Here is a 21,235-nt window from a genome sequence, read left to right on the forward strand (position 1 = left end):
AAATGATAGATAGAATCTAGGATGAAGGTAGAGAGTTGGTGGACAATAATGACATTAAAGAAGCGTTCCTTCTTTAGTACTGTAAGCTTTTCTCCTCTGAAGGGAACTCTCCCTCTAGCCAATCTGCAAGAGACAAATGCAAAGCCCTCATACTAAAAAAACAAATCAGAGGGGGAGGCTAATGTGCTCAAGAAACCAATTTCTATTGAGGAGGTTCTCAAGGCCATCAACACTCTCAACAATGATAAGGTCCCTAGTCTAGATGGCTTACCTATTGAGTTCTATAAAGATGCTAAGGATTGGATAGGTTTGGACATACTTCAAGTTTATGAGGAAGCATTGCACAAGGGTTCTTTGGGAACTGATATTTATAAAGTAGCGATTAAATTACCCCTCAAAGATGGAAACAAGTCTCTCATAAAAAATTGGAGGCCTACTACTCTATTAAATGTTTCATATAAAATCCTAGCTAAGAATATTGCGCTCAAATTGGTAGATATATTAGCCAACTTTGTGAGTAATACTCAGCTTGATTTCATTAAGGGCGGATACATTGTTGAAAATCTCATCACCAGTTGGGAGGCAATGAACTAGGATAAATTTACCAACCAAAATGTGGTCATGGTTCTAATTGATTTTGAGAAGGCATATGATCAAATTGAATGGAGTTTCCCCATAATGTTGTTGGAAGCATTTGGGTTTCCAAAGGAGTTCCGTCAAATGGTCCAGATTTTGCTTAATGATGCTTCTGCTCAAGTTGAGGTCAATGGATCCCATTCTCAACCTTTCAAGCTAGAAAGGTCCATTAGGCAGGGGTGCCCTTTTGCCCCTACCCTATTTGTTATAACATCAGATGCTATATTATATTTCCTTAGGGAATCCTCTTTCTCCCCTAGGGTCAAAGGCATTTCTTTTCTTAACGAGGAGGACTTAATCAATAATCGATTTGTTAATGACACAAATCTATTCCTAGAACTTGAAGAGTCAAAAAAGAAGTCCTTGATGTTGAAACTTGATCTATTTTGTGAAGCCTTTGTTGCCAAGATTTCTTCTGCCAAATCCATCCTTCTTGGATGGGTGGATACCCCCCTGTTGGGTCTGTAAGTATAATTTTCAATGGGGGGGCCTTCTAAACAAGTTATACATTTGGGTTTACCCTTTGTGGTCAACCCATAATTGAAGGAAATGTGGTTGTAGATCATAGGGAAGATTGAGAACAAGTTGGCTAGATGGAATAAACAGTACTTGTCCATGACTGGCAGGCTGTATAGATTTTATAGAAGATTCTCTTCTCTTATAGTCTCTACTATGCCTCTGTGTGGATGTTCAACAATCACCAAATCAATAATATCTATAAAGTAATTAGAAACTTCCTTTGGTCTGATGGTAGATGCAACAACAAGTGTCATTCGGTCAAATGGAAATGGTGTTGCTTTAGAAAAAAGATGGGTGGTTTGGGGCTAAAGGATCTTAAGATGCAAGGGATTGCATTAGCAGCCAAATGGATCTTTCATGCATTAGAGGGCAATGAACCATGGAAGTTCCTTGCTAGACATAATATAAAGTTTGTTGTTCTTAGCAAGGCAAGGCCTGAAAGTTGCTCCCCTTTAGTGACCTCATTGCTAGTAGTTTCCATGTCTCCCCAGTCGGCTCTAATGTTTTCAAGGTAATATGGAAGGCATGGGGGTCTATTAAAAGCTTGATTTCTAATAATAGAATCCCCAGTGATGATAATACCCTTTGTGGTGAAAGGTCCATCTAGTGGAATTTATTCCACAAAGGTAGGCACCTTGCCCTTATTCAAGGATATTTTGCTAAAAGATAGAATATTAATGGTATTTTTTTTTTCATTGATATTATTGTTAATAGTTAACTAATTTCTTGGAATGTTCTCAATTAAAAATATCAATTACCTTCATTTAACTAGAGAACCTAGCCTGTCTTGAGGGAAGCTTGTAGCTTCTCAAGCACTATTTTGTGTTGGAAGATAGATTCAAATTATTCACATAGATAGATGGTGCTCTGTTAATTAACATCAAAGAAAAGGTGGTTTATCATACTCTTTGTTGCAATGCGGATATAATTGTTGGTATTTTGGTATGGTTTTGTCATTGATGTCAACACCTACTAACACTTATCAGCTCTGGCACTTTGAAGAATCAACAATATTCACCGGCAAGCAAGTGACTTATGCACAGTCACCGGTATTTAGTACATTGGCAGGATATAATGTTCACCGACACTTGGAATGATATGGAAAACACCTGGTTATGTCGAAGACATTGTTTGGACACTTTGTCTTGGAGATTTGTTCATTGGCATATTCGTATTTGCATATTTGTTGTTATCGGCAAATAGGTCCAGTTTATGCACCGACGGGCTTATCTACTCCAGATCAGCACGACGTGCTTTGGAGATGATTTTGTTGTTATTGTAAATGCATTAAGCCAACATGTTGAATCAGATATTGCATCAGTTATTGATTTACTTGTAATTGTTTTATTATAATATCTTTTAGAGCCGGCCTACTAAAATTGGTCTTAGGTTATGGTATATATGTAAGATCTTATTTGTAATTGATATGCGATAAGGAAAAGGAATTGTAAGAAGGTATATACGAGAATAAGCAGAGCTATACACACAGACATCATTTGAAGGTGAAGCAAGGTATTTGTAAAGACAATCAGAACTACATCGGTACTGAATCTAGCATATGAAGATGTTATTTTGAGTAGTACATTCTTATTGGATTTAACCATCCAATTGTAGTCAGTGTGACTCCTATTTGTGTTTGAGCAGTGAGCTCTAGGCGCTTGGCTTTTCTGCATGTGCAGACCCCATTTGTATACAGATACTATCTGCAGTAGTATCATCTGATTGTGGGTAAGGTTTCCCACCGTGGTTCTTCCCCTTATAGGGTTTCCACGTACAAATATTGGTGTTATGTGTTGTGGATGTTATTGTCTTTATGTTTCATGCATTAATCTTTACCGATACTGTAATTAACTGATAAACTATCTACCGTCATAAAGTTTGGTTTACCGGTATTAAGCACAAAGGTTGGTTAAGTTGTTTTTGGTTTGAATTTATTAGACAACTAATTCACCCCCCCCCCACTTTCTCAGTTGTCTCCAGGACCTAACAATGATTGCTCATATTAACACTATGTGGAATTTGAACTATAGTTATGGATATTGGCCTAAAGTGTTTTCCTTCCTATGGGGCTATAATATCATACCAAAAAAGAAAGGATTTAAATGGTTGTTTAACCTTCATAAATTACCTATTAAAACTAACAAACAGGCTAATGATGTTTGTAGTATTTGTAGAGTTAAAGAATCCATTATGCATATCTTCTTTGATTGTGTTATGGCTAAAGAAATATGGTTTCATTAATGGCATTAAAAAGGATAGCAATTTGTTTTAATGATCTCTTTTATCATATGAGATTTTATGGTTATCTGGACCATTAGGAATGAGGAGAAATTTTAGGGTAAGGGTTTTCTACTTATTGAGTCTCTAAGAAGACTCATTGCTTACAATGTTGAATTGCAGGTCACTAGTGTCATGAGGCTTGCAAAGAATAAGTTCAAGAGGTTCATTGAAGATGGCACTACTAGAGTATATATCTATGAGCTTTCACACAGTTACACATGGTCCAAGTTCAAAATAGAAAGATCGTCGTATGTCAATGCTTTGGAGGGTTTTATGAATGAGATCAATGAAGGCAAGTGTAGAGGCAATATCAGGCTCAACGATTAGCTATCACAGGGACGACAAATTGGAATAGGAACATCATCTGGATGGAAGGTCCCCTTGGGTGGACAACATGGTTCGAAGACTAATTGCACAATGTCTTATCTTATATTTGTTTTGCTTATATTAGTTTTGTATAGGTACAATATTCATTTTTTATATGATCCCAAATGTATAGGCTCCAAGTACAAATGTAAATGGCTCCTTTTGCGTTCTTATATCAATGTATAGAGCCCTTTTTGTCTGCGAGTCACTGCTTATGTTGGTCATTCTGAAGTGTAAGTCTTATTATAAGTTAGTTTGGTAGCCAGTCAGTTGATATATTGTCTACTAATTTGTTAGTCTGTTAGTCTCCTTGTTATGGAGCTTCTGATATTGTTAGGATAAGAATGTTGATGTAATCGTTGTCTCCTTATATCTAATATAAAAAAACACATACATTTAATTCATTAATCAAATTTCAAGTCATTGAAGTTTTAATGACATGACCACTATTATAGACATTATAATAGTCATTTTCTGTGTAATAAAATAAACTAATATGAAAATAAAAAAATCATGTGATGCCACATCAACACATCAATAACACAATTATAGACATTATAATAGTCATTTTCTGTGTAATAAAATAAACTAATATGAAAATAAAAAAATCATGTGATGCCACATCAACACATCAATAACACATGACTTAGTGCACAAGTATCGATCTCAATTTTTTTTTTCTGGTCTTTTTTTAACACCTTGCCAAATACTATTTAATGTGGCCATGAAACCATTGTTATAAGAAGGGGAATTGCCAAGTAAGCTACTATAAAAAATTGAGAGTGATTTAAAAAATTTCACGCAAGATTTTGAGAAGCATGAAGTTAAGGTGCTCAACCACTAGATCCTCTCCCCTAATGCAAGTTTCAAAATGAAAAATTTTCATTTAAAAATAAAATCCCAACTAAAATTTAATTCCCATGTACCATACGTAGCTCCTTGTAGACCTTATCCTTCAAACATAAGTCTTCTTTCTTAAGAGCCTAGCACCCAGCTTCAACCAACAATTTTCTTTTTATTTTTACACCCAAGGCATCCCCTTATTTGAATGGGGTGACTTGACTTTCAACATCAACAGTCTGTAATGCTTCTAAAAGTTGCAAGATGATTAGAACGATCTGCATCGTCCACTCCTTTCTTTTTGCCATCTCATTTGTGGTGTATTTGTGACTGTCGACAAAAATACTATGACTGTGATGTCGCAATTACAAAAGGAAAAGGCATTTCACAAAAGATTCAACGACAAAGGACGATGGTGCATATAGGCCCTATACTATGTTCCACAAGCTATCTCTAATAGTGGTGAGGTACTTAATTGATAGGTACGTACGTAATTCAATTATCATAGTTGTAGCCACACAATTCACTGTCATAAATCACCTCCGCAGTCATGAGTGATGTGTTTGCTTACATAATATTAGAGGTAACATTCATGGTATTTCGAAAGTTTATACTAATATTATTTATGTAAATAAGTTGATGCCATTAGATTTATTGGGCTGAAGCTATTCTGGCTCCAAAACAAACCTTTCGTACAGCGCGATAGGGACGTGCTAGTCAATCGCAGTTGTTTATTCCAAAATCGACGGTGTAAAAATCCGTACTGTCGTTTTGGAGCCAAAATAGATGCTTCTTATTTATTGAGTCATTGTAATGATTAACGTTCTAAACTTGCTAGTACATCTTAAATGGTAGTTATTTACATGGGAGAACTAACCAAAATGAGTACAAAAATTAGTGCTTTGTACTTGAAATATAAAGTTAAATTCCTCATACAACTTGCACTTTTGAACTGAACTCTAAGTTTGTAAGCAAAGGTGGTCTAAAAAGACAGTAACCAAATAAATTTGTAGTGCTTGTCTCCATAGGGAGACACTTATGTATAGTTTAAATATACAATTATCCACTAGAAGCTTTATGATTTATGTCTACAAAATTTGTGTCTTGGTGTATACTTCTGATATTTTTTTAGTATTTGTTTTTATAATATTATTTTAGTGTAAATTCTTTAATTGGTTTATTCTTGTTAATTTATTTACTATTAGAATTTTTTAGATTAACATAAATATTTATCTTTTCAAAAGTAAATAAGTAAACTTTTATGATGAATAAATAGTCATATTTTATTGATTGGAAAGTTTTTGTTATTCTCTTTATGTTCACATTATTCAAGATAGATAGCATATTTTAAAATAATAATAAAATGAAGTACAGCAAATGGTTCATATCTATTACAATACTCATATTTAATTTAGACTCTATTGAAAAAGACATCACGACAAAAATAGGACACTTTATGTCTTTAATGTGACCAAACAAGAAAAAAACTCTCTTTAACTAAAATGCCTTGAAAAATGACTATAATTAATGGCACACATTTACAATAGATGTTTGTTAGAGTACCTGTTCTTTTCATGCTGCCAAGTTTTTTCTCTCTCTTTTTTGTTTTGTTGAGGTCACCAAATTTATTTCCCTGCAATTATTTTTGAAGCAGAAGGGTGCACAAAAGCTTAAGGGTGCACAAAAGCTTCAGGTAAATAACAAAATTAAATCTCTTATTCATGTTTATTTTTTTTAAAAGGTTAGTCATATCATTTCTATGATTTATTTTTATCCTATAACTAGGCTTTGTTCAACATTGCAAAAATTTAGTTTTCTTGTCCATGTTTATAAGAAGTTGAGTTTTAAGGGTTTCATTTGTTTGCTTTTATGATTTTATTCTATTGAGAAAACTATAAGTTTGCTAGAAAGTTTAAATATCAAAGGAGATAAGTCCATTTTGATTATATTCTTTTCTAAAGAGATTTCATGCACAAAATTTTACCCAAGGGCAAACACGCACAACATTTTTTTCCTTTTCCAAATAATTAAAACGATCACCTACATACCTCAAAATATGTTCCCATTATACATATTGAACAAATTGACTTGAATTGTAACTATGTAGAATTTACATATATAACAGGGCGTAAAAAGCCTTATAATTATAACATCTAAAGAATATGCAAATTGTGCAATCATTCATAATGTAAAACACCTTATATGGCTCGATCACAAAGAAAGATGCAAAATGTTGCTCGTACATTTTAGTTTCATTGTGACTTTGTATACTTGTACCATTGGATACACAAAAAACCAATCTTCCATTTGAAATATATTTATAATCATTTTTGTCAATTTAATGTATACTTTATTCTTAGCTCGTGTAGACAACCAATTTAACCTATATTTTAGTGGAAAGATAATGACAAATGAAGTGTATCCCAATAATTATCTTTCAAGATGTTATTTTGATTTTTTTGTTAAGTGTCTCAATGCTCTCTAAAATATTTTTACTTTTGCATGATTTGATTTGAAAAGACTAACCATAAATAATTTAAAAGACTTAAAACTAATAATTCAATTTTATATGTATTTTGGTATATTTGAGTTGGTTTAATACTGAATAATTTATGCTTTAGAAAGAGATGTCAATTGAATTTAAATTTATTTTTTCATTTATTAATGTTTCTATAACTTAATTTTCATTATTAAATTTATATAAGAGTTAAAATTTTCAATGCAAATTAATTTTTATATAAATAAATATATTAAAAAAAATTATAAGTATTTTTATTATATCTATTTATGTTATTTTAATTAAATTTACATTTTAAATTTATAGAATAAATTTATTTTCTTTTTAAAAATTGATATTGATAATAATTTTTTATATTTTAAAAATGATATTAAAAATTAATTAATTTATATCTTCCTTTGTTCCCCTCTTCAAAGACTTATATATCTATATATCTTTCCCTCTCTATCTCTCCATATTTATTCTTCCATCTCTTTCTACCCCTATATCTCCCCCTTTCTCTTCCTCTCTTTATATCACTTCTTATCTCTATCTCTATCTTTCTTTCTCTCCCTCTTTATATATTTATTTCTTCCATCTATACCTATCACTTTCTCCTCTTTCTTATCCCCTTCTCTCATCTCCATGTCCATCATTTATATCTCTATCTTCATCTTTATCTCCGTCTTCTTACCGATTTCTCTCACTCTTCTGACCTCTATCTCTCCCTCTTTTTATCCGTATCACTCCCTCCCTATTGCAAGCATTACATTAGCGTGTTGATAACGGAGCCTTATTATCTTCTTGATTTAAAGGTTTTATTTGAGTCATGTTTGCATCCATGTAAGTGGAAGCATAGTTGATTAAAGTTGTCACTTCTCTATTGAGACCTTTGTCATTTGCTAGGGAAGAAGACCAAGTAGTTGAGCATGTTCCAATTATTGTGATAGTAGTTGTTGATTTAATACCCCCATATTTGTTAATTTAATGTCCAATTGTTTTTTACAACATTGCATCAATAGTTGTTCTTTATTACCCTTAGTTGAATTAAATGTACCGTTAATTGTAAAAAGCAACCAATCATGTGATACCACATCAACTACACAAGTATGGGGGCCCCTTATGCACGACCATTAGTCTAACCCTTTTTTTTTATTGTTTTGGACACCTTGGCAAAAAGCATGCTGATGTGATATCATATTTGATGATGTGGCCCTCAAACCTTAGTTATAAGTAAGGGATTTACCTTGCTGTCAAATTTGGCAAGTAAGCTACTAAAAAATTGGGAGTGAAAATTCACGTAAGATTTTAAGAAACATGAAATTAGAGTGCTCAACTATTGGATCCTCTCCCCTATATGACCTACCAATTGACCTCATGTATATGTTTTATATTGAATCAAACAATTCACCTCATGTATTACACAAATTTAAGAAAATAAAAATTAAACCAAAAATTTTCTTAATCAAATCTTGGGCGTACCCATTGCACGCCAAGGTGCTATTGCTAGTTTTAATATTTTGATAAACTTTTCCTCGTTTCACCGCTCCATTGCAGCTGAAATAACCCCCATTATTCTTGCCCTAGATCACAATTCTCGACACTTCTACTGTTTTCAGGAGAGGCTTCCTTCGCCAAAAACGGCCGGTATACTCCGCAGTGCATCCTATACTCTTCTTTTGTTTGTTGTGGCTTTTCCTCTGCCTTCGCGCAAGCCCGAAAATGATATCCCATTAATGACATTCTAGAAAATTGGATGTTTTTGCAAGATTTCACAGTCAATTATAACTTTCAATCTGCTCTTTTGATTACAAATGAGTATGCCCACACCATCATTATTCAAAACTCATTAAATTCATGTCATTAAACTTGACACCCAGTAGATTGGAGATGAATCTATACTTTTCAAATCTTTAAACAATGCTAAAGAACTTTTACCAGCATGATACTTAATTGACTTGGGTTCGTTAAGAACTTTTAACAATACTCTAATTAATTTGGCTATTTGAGAACTTTTACCATGTCCGCTGCACAGAGCTAAACTAATTGTTTGTTTCGTTTTTAATTTTTTTATTTACTTGTAATATTCCCAAGGAAATTTCATGCTCATGCACCAGACTGCGAATTTCAAGATATTGGATCGCCAATGTTTAAGTTTGGAAACTTTTGATTAGAAACACAATCTGGATCGACTCTTGTTATTCTCTGAGGAAGTTGATCTCAATTATATCATAACTTTGTTTGTTGATTTGACATTCCTTCCTATTTCTCAAAGATGAGCTTGACGAGCTATGCTTATATTGAATAAACGATGCCAGCAGCAAAACTTCGTCAGAAAATTGCAGGAGCCATTAGAGCAATATTGCATCATAAGCCTTATGAAATTTTACAGCTTTTATAAACCGATTTACTTTTTAATGGGCTTCCTCAGAGCCTATGCAAACAAAATTGGGGAAATTGGTTTCACTATCTTTAGCCCTCTAGAAGAACAAAAGACTGCCAGTGCGAAGCTATTAACAGTGACAGAAAAATGTGATAGTGGAAGTATGTCCAGATCAGTATCGTCCAGTATATATGAAAACCTAGCAGAGAAGAGTTTTACAAATAAAGTTCCAGTGGCTCCTATTGAAGGGTTTGTTCATATCCAGTTCAACGGACATGCCTGAATTTTTTTCTGAACTAAGAGGTCTGGTCTTCTTTTACAAACCTAAATTAGAGAAAGTACTCTGAATCCAACTCTAATGCATAATAATTTAATAAAAGCTGGCAATGAGGGGCAAGGGAATGAACAAGTGTACTAATCTTGACTAGTAGCAAATGCCATACCTTATATGCAAAGACAAAGTCATAGCATGCCAAGTAGTGAATACTTCCATGCCAAGCATTTGGATAATTCAAAAAAAAATTGGAGCAATTGTATTGTTAACTAATGGGAGCACAACTTCATTGCATTAATTCAAGTTAATGTTAGCAATGAAGAAAGAATGGCACAAATATCAGCTTGAAAGAAATTATGTTTTCAACAGTTAAATGAGCATACTAGGTTCTCATTGAAGTTACTATGACAATTTTTGTATAATAGTAATTGTTTCCAGTTTGGAAAAAATTCCTTAACAGGTTCAGAACATTGACAAATTATGTATCTGAAACAAACAGAAGATCAAGCTGAAACCTCTTTTTCTAAACATAGATGATGCTAGATATTCTATAAATCTATACATAAATACTAAAAAATTGAGGTTCTACGTTCTTGTTAGCAAGGAGGAGAAAAGGGCACAAATGTCAGCTTGAAAATCGTTCTGTCTCCATCGGTTAAATGAGCATACACAGTCTTCTCATTGAAGTCTGTTACACTGTAAATTCTTGTGTAAACTATCAGTTCCCGGTTTTGGTAAAACTAAATATCCTAAACAGTTTCAAAACATTGACAATTTATTTTACAATAATCAACAGAAGATCCGGCTGAACCTCTTTTCCGTAAACTCAGACGATGTTACATACTCTATAACTCTATAAATAGTCAAAACTGTGGGAGCTCTAATTTGTGAAGTGTAGCTGCATATATTTCAACTCTAGCAATATCGATGAATATTAGAACAACATGGCAACATATGCAGCTCCCCATAGCAATGCAAGCTACCAAAATATCAGACTTGCAAACATACAGTGGAATTCATTTCTATGAATTAAATCACAGAAAGCACAGAGATCTTGAATTGAAAACACTCTGTTTCAAAATGATCCTCTGTAGACTGAAGAATTGTGTACAAATTCTATCAATCAACAGGCTCCCAATGATTAATGATCGGAGTAATAAATTCCATGCGAACCAATTTAACAAATTCCTTTTTCCCTAAAAGAACATCATGTCATGCATTGAGAAGAATGATCATACATTAGCAACTAACTCATCTTATTCAAAACCATGCATCTCACATGTATGTTTTACAAATAAATTGATCCAAATTCAGTACCAACCGGAAAAAAGTTCGAGGTACAAATTTAATGAGCCGTATAATCATCTGACCAATCAAATCTTAGCAATACATACTTGGAATTATTCCTTAATCATTTCTTTAGAACTTCAAAATAGCCAATGTATGGGCCTTTACAGCAAAGAATTCATGCTTAGTAAATATGGAAACATTGACAACCGACTTGTAGCAACAATAGACGGAGTTCACCTCTAGATCTGTGCAGAGATAAAAAAAATTATTCAATCAAAGACTCCAGACAAGAAAAATTATATTACATTAATCCGTTAATATTTGGGGACAGTTTTTAACTGCAGCAAACAGAGACCCCAGGAACATCAACATTATTTCCCTTCTCATCTTCACAGACAACTTCCAAATCAATACAATGACGACTGGAAGGTTTTTCCAACTTTCCTGTATCTTTCACGAGATCTATCACCTTCTGACTAAGCCTTTCCCTATGCTTTGGAAAAAACGCATTGTAAAGTAAAACATTCTCCCATGATATTACATATACTGTTAAACCTTTGACTTGGAACCATTCTAGGAGCTCTTGTATGGTCAAATTCTGTTGAATTATCCATCGGTCCCAAAGGGTCCAGCTAAGATTTCTGTGCTTTATTTTCTTGGGCGGGACAGGTTCAGCCATGGAGAATAGAGGCAGTGCCAAGTTTGCAAAAGTGTTGCGATATTTTTCAACATTATGGCCGGAAAGAAGCTTGTATAGTTCTAAGCACACTAAACCAGTTGCCATTGCAGTTGTAGTGGCAATAGCAGGAATAATTTTCCCAGCTATGATTTTAGCTTTTAACCTGTCCACCTCTGGAATATTATAATTCCTTGCACGCATATTAGCAAGTCCCACTATAAGATCCATATGATAATTTGTATCATCATCCTGCAGTTAAGAATAACAGATAAGACATGGAGTCAAACACACATAATAATCTCTCTCCTTCCTGCTTCCCATGATCTTCTCTATCTATATCTCTCTCTCTCTCTCCCCTCTCACCTAACAATGTTAAGATTTACAAGTTGAAATTTTGAATTTACAAAGAAACTTGAGAAAGGAAAAAACCTTTTCAAACAAAATTGGATTCATTTGAAATCCTGGAGGCAACAGTCTAACTCCTTCCTCTAGCATCTGAATCATATTCTCAGTATCTGCACCACCATCTTTGTCCTTAGAATTAATGTTTGTGGCACTTTCATCTGTCACAATTTTAACTCCCTTTTCTGGCTTGAAATCTGGAACTTGCACTTTGTCCACAACCTCTGCTAATTTCTTTGAGTCGGTAGCCCATTTTGGAATTGGAATACCATAGGTTTGTGCTCGCAAAATTGAGGCTGCAGCAACAAATGAAAGGTGAGCAGGATCACTGGATGAGAACTGCAGGGGATTTGGAAAGCGCTTAGGAGCAGCCCAGAATGGGGTATTTTCAGATGTCTTGGCATTCTTTGGAAATTGGTATGTGAGTTGCATCACACGATTTGCAAAGTAGTCCTCGAATCTGAAAATTCAGTTTCAATGATTTGTAAGGACCTAATTCAATAATGCAAGCAGAAAACAGAATAAGCACCAAATACCTGTATACCATAACAAACATTTAGTCTTACTTTTTTCTGGACCAAGCTACACAATCTTCAAATGTCAAGCATCTTTCAGACACCAGACACTCAAGTACACGCTCGAGAAGATTACGAACCTGTGGATCACTTCTCAACCTAATAGATGTAATAAACTCTTTTGGTTTAGAAAGGAATGCATTTACATCAGATGGTTTTTTCTCCAGCAGACCTTCAAACTCAGATCTTGCCCATGCAAGACAATGTTCAATATTATGTGGAAAGTAGTGAAGAGTGCACATAGGCATCTGCTTCTCTGGAGGATCTCTTGAAGCTCCATAGTTTTCAGTCAGATGAGGAATGACCACTTGTGTGTGGCACTTGGTTCCTAGAGTTCCAGATTCTAGCATAGGTTTCTGAAAATAGACACATCTGCGATCTATATAAAGCCTTGCATCAATATTGTCAAGTGCACTTATTACGACTCCCACATTCTCCCAGAATGTATTGTCAAATATGTTCTCGGTGGCTGGAGATACACGGCTTTGCAATGCTTCAATCTGTAAACAAGGATTGATTTCAGTTGTTGCAGATGCTGCAACTGTTGATTTAGCCTGACCGATATTCCAGTCTCGAAAAAGGAACTGCCTGCTAAGGTTACTTTTCTCAATAACATCATCATCTGTTATAGTTAACTTCCCTTGATTTCCACATGAAGCTCCCATTAGAGCTAAATTTTTTAAGAACTCGCATCCTAGAGCACCAGCTCCAACAACAAATATTTTGGCTTTCTCCAATTTCTGCTGCATCTCTCTTCCAAAAACAGAAATCTGAGCATCATATCGACAGTTTAAGGGCATAACATCTTCTGGCCTAAGGGCGCATACTGGAAGAGACTCTGCTGAATCAAAGTAAAAGAACTGCAGAACAGAGAACTTAATGAGGCCTTTTATACACCAATTCTAGCCTAAGAGGTCCATGTAGAAACAAATGGCTGTTAGAGAACACAACTTTAAATTTACACCTCATAATGAGAACTAATAATGAATACTAGTCACGGAAAAGTAGATATTTAATGAAATTATAAATGAGCAACAAGTTAGAGTTTAAGTTGTCAAGTGCCCATGAACAAAAAGTCCAGAACAGACAAACTAAAAATTTACAGATAGGATAAATTGCATTTCAACTTTACAAATGCAAACAAGAGTGCGTCTTCAAATAAAGGACACAAAGAAGACAAATTAGATGTGGTCTAGAAAAGACAGAAATAAAGGATAGCAGTTGCGGGAAATCTGATCTAACCAAGAAAACAAAGTTAAACCAGCTGCAAATAAGAAAAAAATTACTAGTCTCCAAGAAGGAATAGTTGTACAAAATACCCAAGTAAACAAAGAAGCATTTGAAGCTCAAAGCATAAGCAGAGAGGCCTTGCACATCTATTATCTACAATAACAGAGGTGCAACAAATAATTTATTGGAAGTGGCCTAATAATATGATTAAATGCAATCAAATCGCATGCACATATACTAAACTATAGGAAAAGCCTAAAATGATTTCTAGATCCCGAATTAATTTAAATTAACTAAACTATAGAGTAATGATCATCACCTGAAAAATTGGATGAAACTTCCCTGAACAAGCTTTAATAACCTCTTGCCCAGTAATTCCACCAAACATTGCTGCCATGGGATTCAATAATGCACGGGAACCACTTGCAAATATTCTCAAAACATTTTCATCAAGTCTGTCCAATTTTCTGTCACTTGAAGTTTCATTTATAAATTTTGCAAATGACACTAACTTGGTAGCATCTTCCACCGAAGCAGCAACAGGAAAGCGCCCAAATTCTCTTACAAACTCGTTTAGAGCTTGAAATGCCAAGTGCAACAATGGAGAGCGATCAAACTTCGAGAAATCACTAATAAGAAATTCACCAGGGTCTTTAAGAGCCTCCTTTAATGTCTTAAAATGCAATACCTTTGGTTGAAGAACCTCTGTTACAATTCCACCTTTCTCATAGGCACCAAAGTTTCTTGTGTCTTCCTCAAGAACAAATCCATAAGGTTTTGAACTCCTTATCTTTCTTGGTTTGCCATCATTAAGTTCAGTCATACCTTCAACTTCAGTAAACACAACCAAATCTCCATCCTGGAAGTCCGACCTCTCATCCTCAACAAATGAAACAATGGCAGGATTATCATTGGTGATAGATGCAACTATACCAGTGTGTGGCTCCTCACCCTTCTCATCAAAAACAGTGAATTCAGGTCCAAAGTCACAAAACACACTTCCAAACAGTCCACGAATTTCTGCCTTGATAAAAGGGATTGAAGGGTTGTGACTATGACAGTAATCACTAAATTCAATAGCTCTTTCATAGTCTATTTGTGTGAAAACTACTGCCTGCGTAATTGATGCATGAAAACCAACAGAGACATAGTGTCAAACATTAATACAGAAGCCATCATAAACTGGAGATAAATCAAAATATTTTCAAAAACATGAAGATAAAGACCAAGGTAATAGGAACAACCGAGAGCCAGATTACTTGGTCCACAAAGGAAAGAACACCCAAATAGATACATTTTGATTATCTTAGAGAAAATGAAAATGAGACATTAAAAAAGAAAGGTGGAAAACAACATTTCTAGAACAGTTCGAGATCAGATAATCTTTATCTGACTACTTGTATCTTTCTCTGAAAAACAACTATTTGTTCTATTTAGATAGCAGTTAGTATATCAGTTAGTAGGCTTATGTTATTTTGGTATTGGACCAGGAACATGTGGATCGTCTTACAGTATGGCAGTATTCTATTTGAAAGTATTTGTAAACTCAACCAAATTGAATTATTATATATTATGCAATTACGTCATTCGTATGGTAATGACAATGCAGAACTGACATCATATCTAAAATTACAGACAGGTTACTAAGTAGAATTTCATGTATTAAAAGCTAGGATGTCTGGTTCGCTGCCCTGGGCCCCTGGTTCTGGTTCGGTTCATTTTGGGTTCGGACCCTGGTTCGGTTCGCCTTTGGGTTCGACCAAGGTTTGTACCCAGGCAAGCTGTTCGTCTAGGGCGAACCTGGACACTTGGGTGCCCAAATTTACATTTTTTTTTGCAAATTTTTATAAAATTTATAGCAATGAGTTCAGACTTGCAAATTTGTGTGATTGTTTTGCAAGTTATCATGCAGGTTTAAGACTTAAAATATTAAGAACAATAACAGACAATTGATAGATTTATTCAAATTTTTTGTTTGAAGCGAGATAAAACAGAGCAGCAAATAATTGAGTTCTGACCTCTTTGTTAACCTTATACAATGTACTAGAGCAATTCTCAATCACAACAGCAAAATACCCATGCATTAGCTCATTCTGATTTACAATCCTCAGCTTACAAAAAGCAACAAAAATATTCAGTTTCCTGAGCTCACTTTCTTGACTGCTCATTCTTCTTCTTCTTCATCATCTTCAATGGCATTAGTTGTTTCCGTGAAAGATTTTTGCTTTTACTCTTGACTGCTATTGCATTTATTCGTGACTTGCAATTAATCTTTCATCTTCTTAGTGCTATTCTTGATTGCTATTGCATTTATTCTTGACTGCTATTGCAAGAAGAAGAAGAATCCATTAGATGATTTAAACTTAGTATAAAGTTCCATTTGTTGCATGTTGAATTTTGCAACAATGATACTTAAACTTGATATTATCATTTTAATATTTTGATGTTGAACTTGAAGTATATGATGCTATGATGGTATGAACTATGATCATGATGCTATGATTACAAGTTTATTGTGTTTTTGTTGTTTATATGATATTATGTTGCATTATAATCTTAATTCATGCTTATAGGCCACACAGCCACACACACACACACACACACATACATATATATATATATATAACATGTTTTTGTACTAATGAATCCAAACCCCATTTCAAATTTGTGCCGTACCCACGAACCGGTTCTTCGAACCCGAACTTGAACCTGAACCCAAACCCGAACCGGCAACTTGGATTAAAAGGAGTGGAAATGTGTTGCATTCAATCCTAAACAGCTTCAGACTTAATTACATATTGTTGCATACAAAGTTTCTGCAAAAGGAAGCAGTAGAATGCCATTATTTTAGCCTTAATATCCTACTTGTTCTCGATTGATATTTTTCCTATCAACTATCCCAATATGAGAAATTATGTTCAGCATCCTTCCTAGCTTTTCCAAATCATATAAACTGATGTTATCTTGAGAACTCATACATTAGTATTAAAATCAAGAATTAAAGCAGTTTAAATACCCATTCCTCTCACCTAATTAGCACCTCAACCTACAACAGTACCTGAAGTTGAAAAATACTGAAGAAACCACTACTTAAAGGATTTAAACAAGCAAGACACAGAGAATTGGTTTTAACATCATTGATTGTAATTGTCACTAACCTGGAAGTTAGATAGCTGTTCTTTAGATATCTTCGAAGTCCAGGTGAAGACAACAACAGAAGTATTCAACTCTTGCAACTTTTTTACAGAAGCAAGTGCTCTGTTTTTTCCTATATCATTTTCTGTAAATAAAAAATTGCTAGATAAGTCCCACATTTCAACGACCCCCTCATCATGTAATGTGACAGATTTCACACCAGCTAATATAAGGTTCTTTGCTGCAACATCCAAATGCCACGTGATCAGTAAGATTAGAATGCAAATTAATGACCGATAACCTGTTTTACAGCAATACAAAAACCCTTTTTCATATAAAACAAAGAAAATTTCAAATCTTTCTGATCATGCACATATTGATTGATCATTACCAACAGTTTTCTTGAGAACAAAAAGAATATCATGAGTTGTGATAAATAATTTAATCCCCCATCTCGTGAACATTAAACTCCTTGTACTTGAATATTCAAGTTCTAAATCTGGACTAAAGTACCACTAGAAAATGCTATTTCCCCTAAACACCAAAATTATCGCTTAGAATATTCAAGTTTTAGAGCTCTATCAGAGTGCAACGAGAAAATGCCATATTATAATTAGCATCAATCTAATTCCAACCATTTAACATTCACTAGGAACTTACAAGCGAAGGGATGATACAAGTAAGCTTGACCATAATACATACCCACTTCAGCACCAAGCCCTTGTAGGCCAGATATAAGAACTTTCGCACCATGCAGTCGCTGCATTGTCTCCCGTCCATAAACTGCTAACTGCCTGCTATGTAAGTTCTCATCAATATCAACATTCCCTTCGGCCACAGTCTGATTGTCCCTGTTTGCAAAACCATTAATGCTGTCTATCTTTTGCCTTTTCAATGAATTCTCACTATCTTCCTCCACAGTGGAAACCAACCTCCTCATAGGAAGCATATAATTCAACAAGCTGCCCACAAGCCCACCAAACAACATTAAGAGTGATGTAAACAATATCAATAATGCAAACCATGACTGTTGCTCAATACTCATGAGCCACAATTCCATTTCCTTGTGCCAACAGAAAGCACATATGGGAGGCACCAATAGTAATAACTTCATAACAAAAAAGGATCCTTTGCAAACCATTGACCCCCCAAATACAATCTGAACCCACGCAAGGATCCAAATGTCGGTATAAAACAAATCCTCCTATAATGGAGGTTCAGGGTATCATGAAAATAGCCCTTCCACAAAAAATTATATGATCAGATCATTGAAGAACAATACTTCACAAGTTATTATAAATTGCAGTTCCTCTATAAAAATGGATGTTCAGCTTATCTATATGGGCGATTATGTCATGAAAATAGGTATTCAAATTATCAAGGAAGGGTGATCGAGTAATGAAATTGGGTGTTGAGATTACCAAATACAGTGATCAAGTAATATAGATGGATCTTCAGATTATCTAGTTGATCATTTAAATAAATATTATTAAAAAAGTTATGCTGAAGGCAAGTAACGGAAATCGGTACTCAAATTATCGAAGAGGGTGATCAAGAAATGAAAATGGGTATTCAAATTCATCAAATTGGGTGTTTAAGCTTGGAGACATACCAGAGAACCCTATATAAGCAGAGGAGGAAGCTTGGTGGCGGACTCAACAAGTAAAGGTGGCCTGCAGAATATGATTCCAAAGAAAAAACATAAGCTCATAACCATGCATAGAATCAAAGAAAAAGATAAAAATATAAACCCGTTTACAATCCATCGTGTCAACATGTAACAGATCCCAGCTAACTGTAAGCATTTACTTTCTCAGTCTTCCTTTATCTTTTCCTTATAAAATTTGGGAGCAAGAAAGGAATCAGAGACCTGGTACTGAAGAAGCAAAGTGGATTGATGATATTAATACTTGTGATTTACTAAGATGGTATCTGCGGTAATGAGAAGGCTTAAGCCCTGGTGAAAGCTATAAACCTTTTCAAAACCCCCAACGTCTGAACTAAATTTCAAAACAAATTTCTCACCTCCTTTTTATCCTGAAGTGAAATCATGTCTACTTGTTTTCTTTTACCATTTGGAAGTTGAAGTTGGAGGGCTCTACACAATGAAAAAGACTAAAATCCCATTTGAAAAAGAATTATTATAATCATAATTTCTATAGACAATCCACCACCAACCTTTCAGCTAAGTTTTGAATGCGAAATTGATGAATGGGAAGGTGTTGTTCTTCTTGTGGTTGTTCAATGTATAATGCAATTTTCATAGTGCTTTCATTCTCTTTCTCTCTTTCTTTTCTCACAAGTGGGGCATTTGAAGCTTGATTTCGTGGAGCTTATCAACTTTTGTTCAACAGTCATTTGGTCTTATTGGTCACATTATTAGTGGTGTGGTTTCTTTGATGATTTTGCGAGAGATTACTATGGTTGGCACTTGGCAATTTCTCTATGTTGCCTACACCTGTAATATAAGACATAAATGTCTTTATTAGTTAAAAAATGTTCGCCTGATATGAACACTATTAGAAAGCAAGAAGTATACTCTCTCTCAATAGTGCTTGGTATTACTTTGACATGCAAGAATAATGTGACTATAAAGATGAGGAAGAATACAAGAAAATCAAAAGCACATAAAGAGTACAAGCAAAGGATCTGTTTGATGAGAATCAAAGAAATGTAACTTTTTACAAGTAGATAAGAGGCTACACAAGTAAATGAATATATTTATGTGCTTTTAAATGTAGGTTTATTTTAATGTAGTTTTAATGTATTGATTAATATAAAGTAGGTATAATTTTATGTAGTTTTTATGTAGAATTATTTTAAATTCCAAGTCAATTTCACATATAAGAATATGAACTTCAAATTTCTAATTTTGAATTTCTTAAATTAAATTCATGCCTTTCTTTCTTATTAGTCATTATAAAACAACAAAAACGTAAATTATTTCAAAATTCACATGAGAGTGATATACTTAAAGACATGCCCGATTTTATTTGCATATCATCTAATATTTGTATCTAATAGAATTCACTATACATCCATATAGAAATTAATCTTTAGCATTATCATTACATCATCCTAGGTAAACTACATACTTGCCTATAGTTTTCAATCTTTTTTCATTGTCATTAAATCAACCCACCTAAGGATTTTACCAAGAGAGAATATCCATGCCTAATGAATTCCTCCACGTCATTTCTAAACACTATTAATTGATTATTATAGGCCACAAACATAGAGGTGAATAGATTATGGAGGCCTAAATCAAAGAAGTTCATATCCATAACCCCAAGTTTGATTTTATACACAAATTGAGCTCCACATTCATGGAGATTAACTTTACAATCATGAAAATAATCAAAATAATTGTACAATCAATCTTTTGGTTCCATAAAAGTTGTCTAACAAAGCCTACTTTTTGATACCTGGTGAATAAGGTTACAATAGTTGGCATAGTTAAAATCTACATCAAATTTAGAGCTACTTGTACATTTATTTTACTCATTTATTTTATGTATTAACGTCAATATTTATTGCATTTCTCAATTATTAATCTTAGCTCTTCATCCTATATTTTTATTATTGAGGCACATTTGTTCTCTTAGATAATTTTGTGGTGAATCTAACATTCCTCTATGCCCTAGGTTTTTTACCTTAGGATTTATCCTACCTTCATTAGAATTTTCAAGTCTAGTTTTCAAATTGCATTCATCTCGTGCCAAATTTGATTAGGGTTTAGTTCTACCCTTGTTTATATATCATTGGGTTATCTTTAATGGGTTTGGATTCATGTTGATTTGTTTATCTTTGATCCCTCCAAGATTCACCCTTGGTTTGTGTTTCAATGATATATTTTTCACCATGAATTTTTATGGATTTTTGTTTAGGGATACCTTCATACATTTGTCAAGGATTATAAGGTGTTTTCATGATTTATTAATTTCTTGTTTGATGGGAAAGTAGATCTACACTAATCTATGAATTAATTTGGATAAATATTTCCTCCAAAAAATATTGGAACACAAACCAAAGAAAGCATTGTTCTTGGCTAACAACTTCAAAAGAGAGCCAACCTATTTGGGTGTTATTCATTTGTTGCTAAGAGGATGGATTGACAAAGATATGTTCT

At 34.0% G+C, this 21,235-nt stretch overlaps 1 protein-coding gene across 7 annotated transcripts; it reads right to left on the reverse strand.

The window, feature by feature from the left end:
- Nucleotides 1-11,186: 11,186 nt before the first annotated feature.
- Nucleotides 11,187-19,466, reverse strand: LOC131071215 (ubiquitin-activating enzyme E1 2). 7 transcript variants are annotated; one of them, XM_059207653.1, is made up of 9 exons: nt 19,285-19,410; nt 19,132-19,204; nt 18,719-18,779; nt 17,809-18,068; nt 17,130-17,347; nt 14,291-15,085; nt 12,733-13,601; nt 12,194-12,626; nt 11,187-12,013 (listed from the first exon to the last, which is right to left on the reverse strand). In XM_059207653.1, the coding sequence occupies exons 4-9, from the start codon at nt 18,053-18,055 to the stop codon at nt 11,420-11,422; spliced, it is 3,156 nt and encodes a 1,051-aa protein (XP_059063636.1). In that variant the 5' UTR covers nt 18,056-18,068; nt 18,719-18,779; nt 19,132-19,204; nt 19,285-19,410; the 3' UTR covers nt 11,187-11,419. The 7 variants fall into 7 exon arrangements, with proteins under 7 accessions (XP_059063636.1, XP_057862950.1, XP_057862949.1 ...); XM_058006967.2 differs by lacking the exon at nt 19,132-19,204 and having other exon boundaries at nt 19,285-19,431; XM_058006966.2 differs by lacking the exons at nt 19,132-19,204; nt 19,285-19,410 and adding an exon at nt 18,977-19,125.
- Between the last annotated feature and the right edge of the window lie 1,769 nt (nt 19,467-21,235).

This window comes from Cryptomeria japonica, chromosome 7 (genome assembly GCF_030272615.1).
Source record: "Cryptomeria japonica chromosome 7, Sugi_1.0, whole genome shotgun sequence".
NCBI classification, from domain to species: Eukaryota; Viridiplantae; Streptophyta; class Pinopsida; order Cupressales; family Cupressaceae; genus Cryptomeria; species Cryptomeria japonica.